Here is a 13,883-nt window from a genome sequence, read left to right on the forward strand (position 1 = left end):
GACAACAAAATACATTAAGTTTTAAATTAGAAAAGAGTGAGATACATAATGCATGAAACAAATAGTGTGTAAATAAATAACAAACATCACTACAAAGGAGAAATTGATTAAAAACATAGATATTAATTTCAATTTAGGGTTGTTTATAAATAGAATATTGTCTAGAGAAAGAGAGAGAAAACTAGTTCTAGATGAGAAATAATATGAGATATGTTTTTTGTACGAGCTTTTATATATATATAAAAGCAATTGAGTAATTTTATCTAATTTAAAAGATTTTGTTGATGGGTAATTTAAAAAAACAAAAAACAAAGATAGAGTGAAAAAAAATTATGGGAAGATTAGTGTAATTAATCATAAAAATACAAAGATAGTAGTTGGATGATAATAATAAAAAAGAGTTTAGAAATTTTTATTTTTAAAGGCAATTTGAGCCGTAATAAAATTATAATGGCAAATTCACAATATTTCACTCATTTATTTGACCTAGTCATTGGATTAATATTCAGTATATAATATGAAATTAATTATATAAATAATAGGATATCAATTTTAATAAATAAAAATATGATATGTTGATTTTTGTGTGGTTATACTATTAAAAAAAATAGGATTTAGAAAAAAAATATTAAATAGTTTAATAGATGAGCTATTAAATAAAATTGGGTTAAAAAATGATTGATTACATGAGCTATTAAATAAAAATTTATTCAAAAAATATCATTGTAGTAAAATGGCATGAAAAGTATGTGTAGAATCTGAAACAAAAGATGACATTTTGTTCATTGATGGACAACAAATATAGCAAATTAGCGTTACTAATTTATGGATTTTTTTTAAAGAATTAAAAGTTCTAAGTAGAAAATAAATTGATGAACATCTCTAACAAATTGCCCTCTAAATAAAGAAAAACAATGATTAAAATTATTGAAAATATTTAAATAATTTTATTAGCATTTTGTGCTTGTTTAACAACACTTTCTCCACATTGTGCTTTTGATGGGTGTGTTTGAGATGAAAACGTCTCTAACAACAAAGACAAATTGGATTTAAATTGGGTTTTTTGCCCTAATATTCCAGACACTGAAAATTAAATAAAATTTGAAGAAATTCTTCCAACCTGCTAATTTTTTTTTGAACCACAAATGAATTTTCTTTTTAGTTTCAAAATAATTCCAATGTATTAAGTGAAGTATAACTTTGCCCCTATAATTTTCCAAAATTAATTAATTAATATTAGTAGTTTTAAAAAAATAATTAAAAACTTTATCCGCTAACATTGACCATTTACAATTTAGTGGTTTTTAATTAGAAAAAATACCTTCCATCCTAACTAAAATTTCCATTACACATGTTTTTCTTTTCATTCTTCTATTTTTCATAATAAATAAATAAATTAGTTAATAATAGCTTATAATTAGAAAATAATTGGATTATAAAAAAATATATACAATATATAAATTAAATATTAGTTTATCTTAGTGATTGAGACAAACATATTCTAATACATTTTTTGGTAAGAATATTTAATTTACAGTTTAAGTAGTGGATTGCATCAATTATTAAGATCTAACCATAATTATTAGTGAGATAGATTTAAAGGGTGTTTGAAAGTGAGTTTTAATCTACTTCCCATTAAATTTTAGTTTTTTTAAAAAATATTTTTTCTAGTTTTTTTAAATATATATTAATATTAAAATAAAAATTAAAAAATAATATTATTTTAATATTTCAATCACTGTCATGTTCTCAAACCTCCTCTTCCTATTGGCTTGCTTTTAACATGCTTTCCCATGGAGAACCCACGTTTCAATGACAAAGAGAGGGAGAGACGTGGCTTTTATCCGTGAAAAGACAGAGACCAAAATACCCTTAGAAGGGATCAACAATTCTCATAACATGTTTTTGCCAAAGCTAGTCGTCTCCATCAAGCGTGCTTCGTGCTCCTCTCCGAATATGACCTCAATGTTGTATCGGTGTATTTATGACATATTAATATTAATAATAGTATACATTATAATCTAATTTGAAATTATAAAATTGTTAAATTTATTTTTGTTAGTTGTTTCATTATCAATAGCACTTTTAACAATAATTTTAATTAAATTTACGAGAATTACTTTTTTATTCAACAACTATTTAAAAATAGTGTAATCAAACACCTATAAAATTAAACTAATAATAATTAAAAGTAATTTTTTTAAATTTATGTTTTTAAACTACATGTATAAAAGCTATTATAATACCAATCATACTATAAATATAACTTTTTTAAAACCAATATTTATCGATCTATTTCCATCCAAACAAGGCATGGTCCAAAAAATTAGAAGCGCTAAGGCTCAGGAAAAGTCCGATGCATGGGAAAGAAAATCCATCTAATAAACTTGAAATAACATCTTAGGAATTTTGTTTTTGAGAGATAAAACTCATTTTAGTAAATTGAAACAACTTTACACATTTAATACTTTTGATTTACGAGGATTAAGCAATTTACACTAGAGCTTTCAAGTCCCTAGATTTTGAGCATTGAATCTTTAATGTAGCTAATATTAATAAACTTATACTTGTTTGTTTTTGTATTTATAAAATGTTTTTTTTTAAAAATATTTTTTTTATTTAATTTAAATTAATATTTTTTTAGTATTTTCAAATTATTTTAATGTGTTAATATCAAAAATAATTTAAAAAAATAAACAAATTATTGACAAACATTCTAGCATAAAAAAATATTTAAAAAATAATTATAATTACATTGTTCATTGTTTTCTAAAAAAAAAAGTTAAAAGATAAAAATTATATAATACTCCAACAAAATTAATTTTAAATTTATAGAATTTATTATAAACAATTTTGTACAATCATTATAGAAAAAAAAACTATCATTTTTTTTCTGTACAAAAACAAAAGATAGTCAAAAAGATTATAAATACAAAAATATTCCATAGCAGCGTAGCAAATAAGCAATCTACTCCATATCTCCTTCACTTATCCACATATGACTTGCGACTACACTACAGTGGGCCGCAGGCTCTGGTTTGGAAAAATTACAAGCCAGCTCCCAACTATGCATACATTTTTCAATTAAGTCTTTGAACTTCAAGATTAAACAATATTATTCTAAGACTGTCATATTTTAATTAACATTATCCCCTTTCCAAATAAAAAATAACAAGTTTTAATTTCTTATGTAAGTTGCATTCATGCTTACAAATGACACCTACAAGACCTAAAAATTTCTGTACACATTTAATTTTATGTAAGTTGTTGTGCATTCATGCTTACAAATGACACCTATAAGACCTAAAAATTTCTGTACACATTTAATGTTGCTTACAAAATTATTTTTGTAAAATACACTTACCTTCATCATTTGATTTGGGGAACAAAATAATGCTTTAATCTATCTTTATATTATACTATCTTGGCTTCGAACTTAAGAGAGATGGTAGCAATTATTTTTTTAAATATATTAATATGGTTTCAAATGACTCACAAAAATATTGTGTTAATGATTTAATTTTTATAAGTAAATTACCATTGATAATTGTGATATTTAAAACCAAATAAATATTTACATGTGAAAAAATACATACAAATCTCTAATTTTATTAATGATTTTGACGGGTGAAGCAAATTGGGGGTTGAATTGCATAAATTCAAAACTAAAGAACTTAGTCGAAATACTTTATAGAGTTAGAGGACTTTGGGCAAGTTTGTCCTTTTCTTTGTGCATTTGCAGCAGACTATGAGGAGAACGAACCATAGGGCCAGCCAGAGGGGGTGGGTCCCGCCTTCATTACTCGTAAATAATTTGCAAAGCCAAATCTGTGTGCACTGTGCAACAGAGAATTCCCCTTTCCCCTCGTTTTATAAAAAGGCTTACTCGCAAATCAATCAAAAAAACTTACTCCTCTCTTTCTCTCTGTGGATTTTTCTCGAACAGATAAGGTACCTTGTAAGATACATGTCTATCTCTCTCATTTTAGATTTTGGTTTCTCGCTTTCATCGATTTAGGCATTTTGATTTCTGGGTTTTGAGCTGGTATTTTGTTGTTGTTATCATTCAGATTTATTTGCGTGTGGTTTCACGTTTTAAAGTTTGGATCTTTTTTGGGCTTTTTAGTTATTGCTGTGGAACCCTTTATTTTCGTTTCATTTCTTTGATGATTTTTTACTCGAATATAAAAGATTGCGATCTAGTTTTAAAAAAATTGTCCTTTTTAACTTGAAAGCAATGGATATCCATTTTTTGAGTTAGTGAATGACTCTAGAGAATCACGTCTTCTTGATGTTTTTGAAGGGTCCTTTTGAGGTTAGAGCAAATCCTTTGTGTATTTAACTGGGTATTTGTCTTCTTTTTTGTTTCCTGATTGATTGGTTAGTAGTTTTGTGTGCGATTTAGATTTCTGTTGTTACGGTGAGTAGATTATTTTGATACACGTGATCTTTGTGAAAACCTAAAGAGATTTGATGGCTGATTAGTGCTGTTCTTTTTCTATGACAGGAGCTATGATTCGGCTATTTAAAGTGAAGGAAAAGCAGAGAGAACTTGCTGAAAATGCTAATGGTGGCGTGCCGATCAAGAAGCAAAGTGCTGGAGAATTGCGTCTTCATAAAGGTTTGCCCCTTGTAGTTAGTAATTGCACGGTTTTGTTTTGCTCTGTTTTAATTAATCTCGTTTAAGTTTTTGATGATGAATACGTGCCTTATTGTAGTGTTTACATGTTAGTTCTTAAAAATGTTTCTCAACCCAAGTTAGCAATGTCATAATAATTTTTTTTAACTTTGATATGTACAAGGAGAGGAAGATTAATTAGTTGGGTGATTTCTCTTGGATGAAAAGATTTTTGTTTCTCTTCTTGGGCTAAGAAAGAGGTGTGTGTTGAATTCAAAGTTGCAAGTTCTGTTGTAATGTTTCAAGCAACTCATTGGCTCAAAGAATCCCGCACACATAGCATATTATTTGATCTTGCGTTCAATCTTCCTGCACCTCCCGCTGGACCCTTTTACTTGATGTGATATCAAGTAACTGGGATAGATCAACAACAGATTTCTGCAGATCAAACTATACATGAATTTGTTTTAGTAACAAACTTGATCCTGAACAGTTTATAAAACAAACTTTTCTTATTTAAGTTGGTTGTAATTGTCTGCTTCAGGAACACTATATAAAATAGATAATCTTGGAAGTTGAGATCATTTCTTATGTGGTGCTATCTTATTGACATTCTCACTCATTTCCTCCATTACATCGCATGTTGCAGATATTTCTGAGCTGAACTTACCTAAATCATGCACCATGACGTTCCCCAATGGCAAGGATGACCTTATGAGCTTTGAGGTTTCTATCCGGCCAGATGAAGGATATTATTTGTAATGAACTTTCCCTAAAGTTTAGTAGTCTCTGTATTTCATAAGTTTCTTTGTTATATGATCTGAAAAACTGTATCATTTCTTTCTAGAAATGATTATTTTACTTAATACTCTCATTCGTGTTTGAAGAGGTGGAACATTTTTGTTCTCTTTCCAAGTTTCCCCGATCTACCCACACGAAGCACCAAAAGTTAAATGCAAAACCAAGGTATTTTATAAAGACATTGCTTTTCTAAATTAATTAATGTTTTAATGGATTAAGATTGTCTTTATACATTGTTTGTTCAACTTGCAGGTCTACCATCCAAACATCGATTTGGAAGGAAATGTCTGTCTCAATATCTTGCGAGAAGATTGGAAACCTGTCCTCAATATAAACACCATCATTTATGGATTATATCATCTCTTCACGGTATTATTTTGTGTGTTCAACTATCAAGTTCATCCTGATTTTGTTGGCATTTGGTATCTCTGACCTCTTTACATCTATTCTGTTTACTTCATTTAATATTGTGCTTTCAGGAACCAAATTACGAGGATCCCCTTAATCATGATGCTGCAGCAGTGTTGAGGGACAACCCAAAGATGTTTGAATCTAATGTGAGAAGGGCTATGACTGGCGGGTATGTGGGGCAATCCTTCTTTCCACGGTGTATTTAGGTTCTATTTGGTGGTACATAGTGCCAATTCAAATGTGTTATCAATGCTTGAATGCCCGTGATTGTAAAATTTATCTTCAAATTATGTTGTTATCCTTTTTGATTCTCTGGGTGGAGCTGGGGGCCTTAGTTCCTAGAATACCATGCAACTGAAAACACAAACCTAATCTGTATGCAATTTGTATGCTATCGTAACTCTTGGATGCAATTTGTATGTCGACTTGTTATTTTATTTATTTCAATGTGGAGCGAGGTTAGACAAGAATTTGCGCATGGCTTAGGGAATTAACGTTCTGTCTCGGTCTCCATGCGCACGTTGGCGCTCAAGCGTGAATTATCGGACCTCTCATTGTATTATTTCACTGCCGTATCTGGTTATGGAAATACTTCTCGCCCGTTCATATCTGGTAATCTTTGTAAAATCCAATCGAGGGTGGCTTCCTTGGATTATTCAAGGAGATGTTTGGACTTGCTTTACCTGTCGTTGATGCAGTCTTAAATGCATTTGCGTGGGTTTGGAAGGCCACATGTTTGCACTTTGCTGGAAGCTCAGGCCAATCTCCATGGCTCCTTTGGAATCATTATGTAACCATCAACTTCGGGTTCGTGCACACCTAATTGGATAGCTTTACCTCTCTTTTCCCATGTGTCGTGGCTAATCAACAAGCTGACGCCTCAATTTGGACGTTCGCAATTCAAACACAGATGGATGATCAAGTTGGTGTTCATCAGCAACTTAGAACAGCCTTGATGATCAGGGGTGGTGCATGCGAGCGCGCCAAACTCATCCAAATGTATCATTTCTTCCGTTTCCTAACAGAGGAGTAATACTTCGGTGAATGGTGTATATTGTACCTAAATAGATAGCATCAAATCACACAAAACATTGAGAACACAAGCTTAGTTATGAAAAGCAGTTATCATTAATAATAATAATAATAATAATAAACTCCATCCATCTTTCACCATGGAGCAAGGCTCAGTCCTCTGTAGGAGATTATTACTGATGATTTTGCCCTTTACATTTGTAAGGAAAGGGCTGGGTTTGTGGGCAAAATAATCTTTTTATGGGTTCAACTGACATTACCAGTTTATTTATTTAGAGATAAATTGATATTTTTATATTTTTATTGAACAGCTAAACGATTAATCCACCCTTTAAAAACAAAAAAAAATATAACCTAGGGGCAAGGAGGTTTTTTATTAAATTTTATTAACATTAGAGTTACTTAAATACCCTTGCCTTTTTGTTTTTCTTTTACTTAGGTCCAGGGTTGTTTTTGTCATTTTCTCTAGCTTTTCTGTAATTGTCAATTTGGGCAATTAGATATTTTAACATACAAAATATATTTAAAAAAAATTATTGTTGCATGCAGTGAGAGGAACCCATACCCTTTTGTTAAAAAAATTATTGTTGCATGCAGTGAGATGCAGTGAGAGGAACCCATACCCTTTTGGGCAGCACATGCAAGCTCCTCCTCACTCAAACACCACCTTTTGTGGCAGCGTTTGAAGTGGTGTGTTGAAATCTTTCAGAAAGTGGTGTATATGACAGTGACAAACGAATGGAGCCCTATAAACTTTTTTCTCCTCCTCCCCCCCTCTCTCTCTTCTCTTAGACAAGGTACACAAGTTTCTTTTCATTTGTTTTATAAATAAAATGTGGTCATTATTCTTTCAACTTTCATCTATTTTTTTTAATTTTTTGTCGATTAATTTTGGTTTCTTATTTTTTCCTTATTATTTAGTTTTCATTTTAAATTTGGACCTCATTATTTTGTTTTTTATTTATTTTTTTAATCTTTTATCGATTAGTTTTTTTTTTCAATTTCATCCCTAACCATTTAATTTTATTTGTTTTTATTTTTGATTAATTTTTTTTTTCAATTTCATCCTTAACCATTTAATTTTATTTGTTTTTATTTTAAATTTAGTCCTTGTTTTTGTAATTATTATATATTTTATTTTTAGCATTTTTATAATTCTATTTTATTTTTAATTTTATCCTCCAATATTATAAATTATAATTTAATCTGAACCTAATAGATATCACCTCAACCTGCCCTGAATAATTTGGTATTTTTCAAATGATTATCTTACCTAATGGATGAGTAATAAATAACGTATAAATATAATTAAAACATACTCTATGTTTATATTATACAAATATATTGGAGAACATCTTGATTTTGTTTTATTACAATGCGATGTATATACATTTTGATATTGATATAAAACACACACACTATTTTATATTTTAATAATTTCACACACACATGCTTCAAATTTAAATATTAGTTAATTTATGAATATTTATATTTTTTATCTATTGGTAACATGTAGGGTATAAATATTAAAAAATCAAATACATAGGTACTTATTGTCATCCGTACTCAACATTTCATTTTGATTTATTTTAGTCAATTTTTATTTGCTTTCTTTTTATTGACTTTCTTTTGTTTTGCTTCTTTTTTGCATTGCTTTTTTTTTAAAAAAAAAAAAATTAACCTTCATTATTTTTTGGATTTACCTTCAATGGGGTTTAAATATTAACAAGGGTTGACTTCAATCTATTGTTAGGTTTTTCATGAAAAAAAATAATTTCATTTTTTAATCTTTAATTTATTAAAAATTGATCTTCATGTTTTTTTTATTTCTTTTTGTTGAATTATCTTAATCATATGCTCATATTCATGTGATTAATAGGTTTACACAACTTGAATTTTTTTTATTATTCCTTTTTAAGTTTCACATTTCAATATATATTGGAACTTTCAATTTGTTTCTAACTAGGATATCTTGATGTGAAGTCATGAATTTCACATAAACGTAGATAGATTTAGGATTTTTTTCATTTTTTAATTTCTATATCAAAATTATGCTGGTTTATTGACACGAATAAAATCAATTACCCATTTATCTGTTTCCATTTTTTTCACTTGCTATTTTTTTCATTTTTTAATTCCTATATCAAAACTATGCTAGTTTATTGACTTGAATAAAGTCAATGAGCCAGTTGTCACTTTTTCTTTTCTTTTTAAATTGCTAATTTTTTTATTTTTTATTTCCTATATCAAAACTATGCTAGTTTATTGACTCGATCAAAGTCAATGACCAGCTATCGGGTTGGGTTTTTTTTTTTTCCCTGTTAAGGATGCTTGCGTTGCCTTGGCTTTCCTTATTTACAATGGTAAAAACAATTGGCGCCACGGGACACCCATGTAGTTGGAGCTCAAAAAAGTTCGATAATCAAGAAAATTGGTCATACAACGACCAGCACACAGCCAACTACGTGCTGCAGTCAAAAGCCATGTCGATACGCTTCAAGTGAAATGCACAGAATTATGAATCCTCGAAAAAAACGCTTCATGAAAAAAATGTTGCATGGTGGAAATTCTGAAAAGGCTTCTTACATGATCTCTAATGCTTTTGAACCCGCCATTCTTGCATTTTCACGGTCTTGCCTAAAAAATATATACAATGGGGTGTAAAACAAGCAACACAAACCAAATGGAATTGCCATCATCGAAAGAAGCCCTTTAGACAGTGCAGAAGCTTCTCGTACAGAACCTTTAATTGGATCAACAGACTTTGAATCATAACCGAACATCTGCTCTGAAAGGATTCCGACCAGTGGAGCCGCAAAAGAAGAGAACGATCCTTCAAAAGCACGATCATATGCATAAATCATAGTCCGGTGTTTTACAGGCACCACCTCAGCGAATATTGGGGCATTAACAGCAGTACCATTCCAGCTGATTGTTAGGCCCATCATGAAAAGGGTAACAGCAAAGGTGAAATAGCTGCTTACTGATTGTGGAATCACGTTGAGGAGAAACCAAGAGAATGGGATGCCCATGAAAGCACTAAACTGGGCACACATGATACGGCCAGAGTGAGGGTAAATATGTGACATCCGATCAGCTATTATGCCACCAAGGAGGGACCCCAATGAACACCCAACAGCAAAGAAACTTAGGAGAGCTGCTGTTTTGTTATGATTAAAACCTGAAAGTTGAGACCATGGCATTATAATGAGACAATGGGAAACAGCCAATCTGTTATTATTGAATGTTCTGGAGTAATTATCCTATTGCAAGAGATTCCCTACAACATTTCAAAACTAAATGAAAGGAGGAGCGATAATACAGTGATAGCAATTGGCTCCCTCATTGCATAACGAAACAGGTGTTCATCATGGCACTCAATTTTGATGAATGATGCAATGGTAGCATATCATCAGCAATTTCAATGTATTTCTGATGAAAATACAGTTTGGAGTGAAATAAAATTGGAATGTACTTACCAATCAGTTCAAACCACATAGTAAAAAACACCATTGCAGTCCATGGCAGGGAACCAACAATGCCCTGCAGGACAATTATCTGAAATGTTTTCACTTTCATAACAGCTTTTGTTGCTGTCCAGGACTCTGTCCAAATTGATAATTCATGAGAATTTCCCTTTTCTACCAGTTCATCTCTGCAGCAAAAAGAAGCTGAATTACCAAACCAAAAGAATCAGAGACATTGACTTCCCCATCACCTATTTACACAGAAAATTGAAATAAGGTTCAATTACAACAGGCTGTACTTTTATTTTTAAGTTGAAATGAAATTTTGATTAAATGTAAATTAAGATAAGCAAAGCATGTGAAGAAACTAAATAGTCTCAGGAAAGTGATAGGCACCTTTCAAAATTCTCACTGATGTCACGGTTGACACCAATTGTTTTCCTTGGATCAACCACAAATAAGAAAACAAGTAACCCTATTAGTAAACTCAATGATGCCATCATGATGAAGGCAAAACGCCATCCTTGTACACCCCAATACTGCTGACCAGCCATAACTGTTGCCAGAACACCACCGCCTATACCACCCAAGTTACCAATAAAGCTTAGCAATCCAAATCCAGTACCCCTCACGCCATCCTTATAGCTATCGGCAATGAAAGATTGCAATGCTGGTATTACAATTGCCAGCCCAAAGCCATTTACTGCTCTCCAGAATGCAGCTTGCGAGAAATGCTGGCTTGCACCCACTGCAGCAGTTGATAAGGCCCAACACAAAGTTCCCATTGCAAGAACTGTGGGACGGGCATGGTTTATTACTAAAATACCTGCCAATGGTGATGACAGTCCCTGCACAAAGTTCCTTATGAAAGTAAGATACCCCAGATCAGATGGTCCAGCATTAAAAGCTTCACTAACTTCTTTATAAACAGCAGGAAGGAGATTTTCATCAGCACGCTCCATTATAGCAGCCATGTTTATAAGAAAGATAGAAAGAGAAACCCCCAAAATCTTTCTTCCTCTGTGAAAAGCAAACATATTGCCAGAATACAAAAGATAGAATCAATACACTTGAGTAAAACTTTTCCAAAAGGACATTCGATTGAATATAAAAAATGACATTCTAAGAGGTTATGCTTCAGGCATAGGAAGATACTAGCAATAATATCTATGAGAACATGCAAGCCTACTATACAATCGACAATCCATCATATGATGTATAGTCACCCCAGAGATCATACTGAATCTAAGTTGAGTAACATGTGGGACAGGCATTGAACTCATTTACAATCTATAATTCTAACTTCTTTGACGAGTACTCATCTAATGGTATTGAATTCATTTAAAATCTGTAATCTAAATGGTTTTGAAATTTAAACCACAGGACTGAGCTTGCTAAATGACGGGCTCAACAATTATAAATAGAAACACATCCTCAATGCATCAACAGAAAATTTGAAATTTTCCTACAATCTCCTCCTCCTGCAAGTACACCCAAAAAATGATACACAGCACGATGCTAAGAGTCAACCAAGGATAAGCAACCTGGTAATAACATAGAATGAATCCCAGTTTGCGGAGGAGTTGTGATTAACCTCGACGCCTAAATCAAAATCAGAAAGAGACAAGCAGGATGCATTCATAGTGAACAACAATTCTCTACAACCACAAATGTTTGAGAAGCAGGTACACCAACAACGACAAGCGTCTTTAAATAAGCAATTCAAAACCTAAACGTCGGAAAACACTAGGGAAAATTGTTACTAACTGCTGGTTAGTAACAAATTAAACAAGGGATTAATAACAACAATTTACATACAAAATAGGCACCTCACTATCTAAGAAAAGGACAGTTGAACTTCCACGCTTTCTGAAAACCATTCACAAAACGGCAACCATATGTCTCAATATTGAATCCACATCACACTATCCATGTACGAAACCTATTTCATCAGATAAGAATAACAAAACTAAGCCTTTGATGAAATTAGCAAACAAAATTGCTACCATGCATCGTTTGACCAATGACCAGACCTGCTCTCTAATCTCTAAAGAGTCCTAACAAAACCCCATTAAATTCTTTCTAAATATCAAGAAAAAGCAATAACTGTAATCAACATTGACTATGAATAAAACAATCACTAAACCAGAAATAAAACTAAAAAAACGAAACCACAAAAAGCAAGATTAGATTTCTTGATGAAAACCAATCAGCAGTTAAAAAAAAAAAAACTTACTTCATGGGATCAATAGTTCTGGGAATCAAAGACTTGAATGGCGCTCGAAGGGAAGAAGAACCAAATCTGTGATGGGTCTGTTTAAGGCCCATCAATCAAGAAACCTCGATAGAGCCGTTGACTTCCTATAAAAGAGGAAGAGTAATAAATCGTTAGCAACTATGGCGGATCTTGGACCCCAGTTAACAAACTTCCCTTTTCTTTACAGCCTATAAGAGCCAGCTAAAGCCAATATTTATACTTCGGACAAAAAATCGATAAGGTATAAATGGAATATTCAAATCTTCTTCAGACAGATGACTCAAACATGTCACCAGATACAAATATTACATAAAAACTGATGACACATACTTGCCAACGTTTTATCGTACTGTTTGTTTTAAATATCGGAGGTTTCCTGTGTGTGTTGGAAAAGAGTAATGTTAACCTTTATTTTTCAAAACAAAATCATGCATGATCGAATGGGTATTTCAGATATTAAGTAAGTGAATATCACTAATTATAATCCAATCAATATTATGCAAATTTAGCTTTCGAGAAATTGTAAAAAAGAGAAAAATCAAATTAATTGGTACAATGTTTCTATCCATGTAACATGTTATTGTTTAGTTAAGAATACTTGTAGTAACGATGCCATATTAGTACTAGATATATGCATTGATGGGAGAGCTATTTATACCTAGCGGTTCTTACAGACCATTGCTCATTCACATGCATGCATGCAAAGTCTTAATCTAAGAAACAAGAAATGTGTATAATTGCTTTCATTGCTAGTGTACAATGACTTTTTACTTGTATGGTTTCAAACCATTTTTTTTTTAATTGTGAGATGAAATAACAAAATACTAGAGGATATAGTTAAATTAATATAGTGATACTTATAAAATATTATTAATGAAAATTAAAAAGTTATAACCAAGTTCATTGAACACCTATGGTTGATGATTATATCAGCATGCGATATATGCATTATTTATCATTGTAAATAATATATTATATTGTTTGTTTGTTTTTTTAAAAAAAGATATTGATGCATCTTAAGAAGATTTTAAAAAAAAAAAAGATATTGATGCATCTTAAGAAGAAAAAAATTAGAAACATGCATAAACTTAATCTTTTTTTTTACAGGCTAGGTCTAAGTATTTAGAATCTCTTTGTAAATGGTTTTTTTGTATTTTAGTTTAAATTCATTTAAATTCAATGATTAAAAATATATTTAGGATAATAATTTATTATATATTTTTTAATTTTTACTTTTTTATGTGGTTATAGTGATTTTTTTTATAATATTATCATATATTCTTTCTATATAGCTATT

The 13,883-nt window shown here is 31.0% G+C and overlaps 2 protein-coding genes across 3 annotated transcripts; one reads left to right on the plus strand and one right to left on the minus strand.

Annotated features, from left to right (window-relative positions):
* The first annotated feature begins 3,789 nt into the window (after positions 1-3,789).
* On the plus strand, positions 3,790-6,300 carry RCE1 (RUB1 conjugating enzyme 1). 2 transcript variants are annotated; one of them, XM_011027413.1, is made up of 6 exons: positions 3,790-3,958; positions 4,508-4,621; positions 5,268-5,376; positions 5,506-5,584; positions 5,672-5,788; positions 5,899-6,300. In XM_011027413.1, exons 2-6 carry the CDS (start codon positions 4,513-4,515, stop codon positions 6,034-6,036), a joined length of 552 nt encoding a protein of 183 aa, XP_011025715.1. In that variant the 5' UTR covers positions 3,790-3,958; positions 4,508-4,512; the 3' UTR covers positions 6,037-6,300. The 2 variants fall into 2 exon arrangements, with proteins under 2 accessions (XP_011025715.1, XP_011025714.1); XM_011027412.1 differs by having other exon boundaries at positions 3,791-3,951.
* Positions 6,301-9,361: 3,061 nt separating this feature from the next.
* On the minus strand, positions 9,362-12,857 carry LOC105126529 (Major facilitator superfamily protein). Its single transcript, XM_011027414.1, has 4 exons — positions 12,566-12,857; positions 10,726-11,349; positions 10,342-10,517; positions 9,362-10,043 (listed from the first exon to the last, which is right to left on the minus strand). The coding sequence occupies exons 1-4, from the start codon at positions 12,655-12,657 to the stop codon at positions 9,445-9,447; spliced, it is 1,491 nt and encodes a 496-aa protein (XP_011025716.1). The 5' UTR covers positions 12,658-12,857; the 3' UTR covers positions 9,362-9,444.
* Between the last annotated feature and the right edge of the window lie 1,026 nt (positions 12,858-13,883).

The sequence above is a fragment of the Populus euphratica genome, unplaced genomic scaffold (assembly GCF_000495115.2).
Source record: "Populus euphratica unplaced genomic scaffold, PopEup_1.0 scaffold41.1, whole genome shotgun sequence".
Lineage (NCBI taxonomy): Eukaryota > Viridiplantae > Streptophyta > Magnoliopsida > Malpighiales > Salicaceae > Populus > Populus euphratica.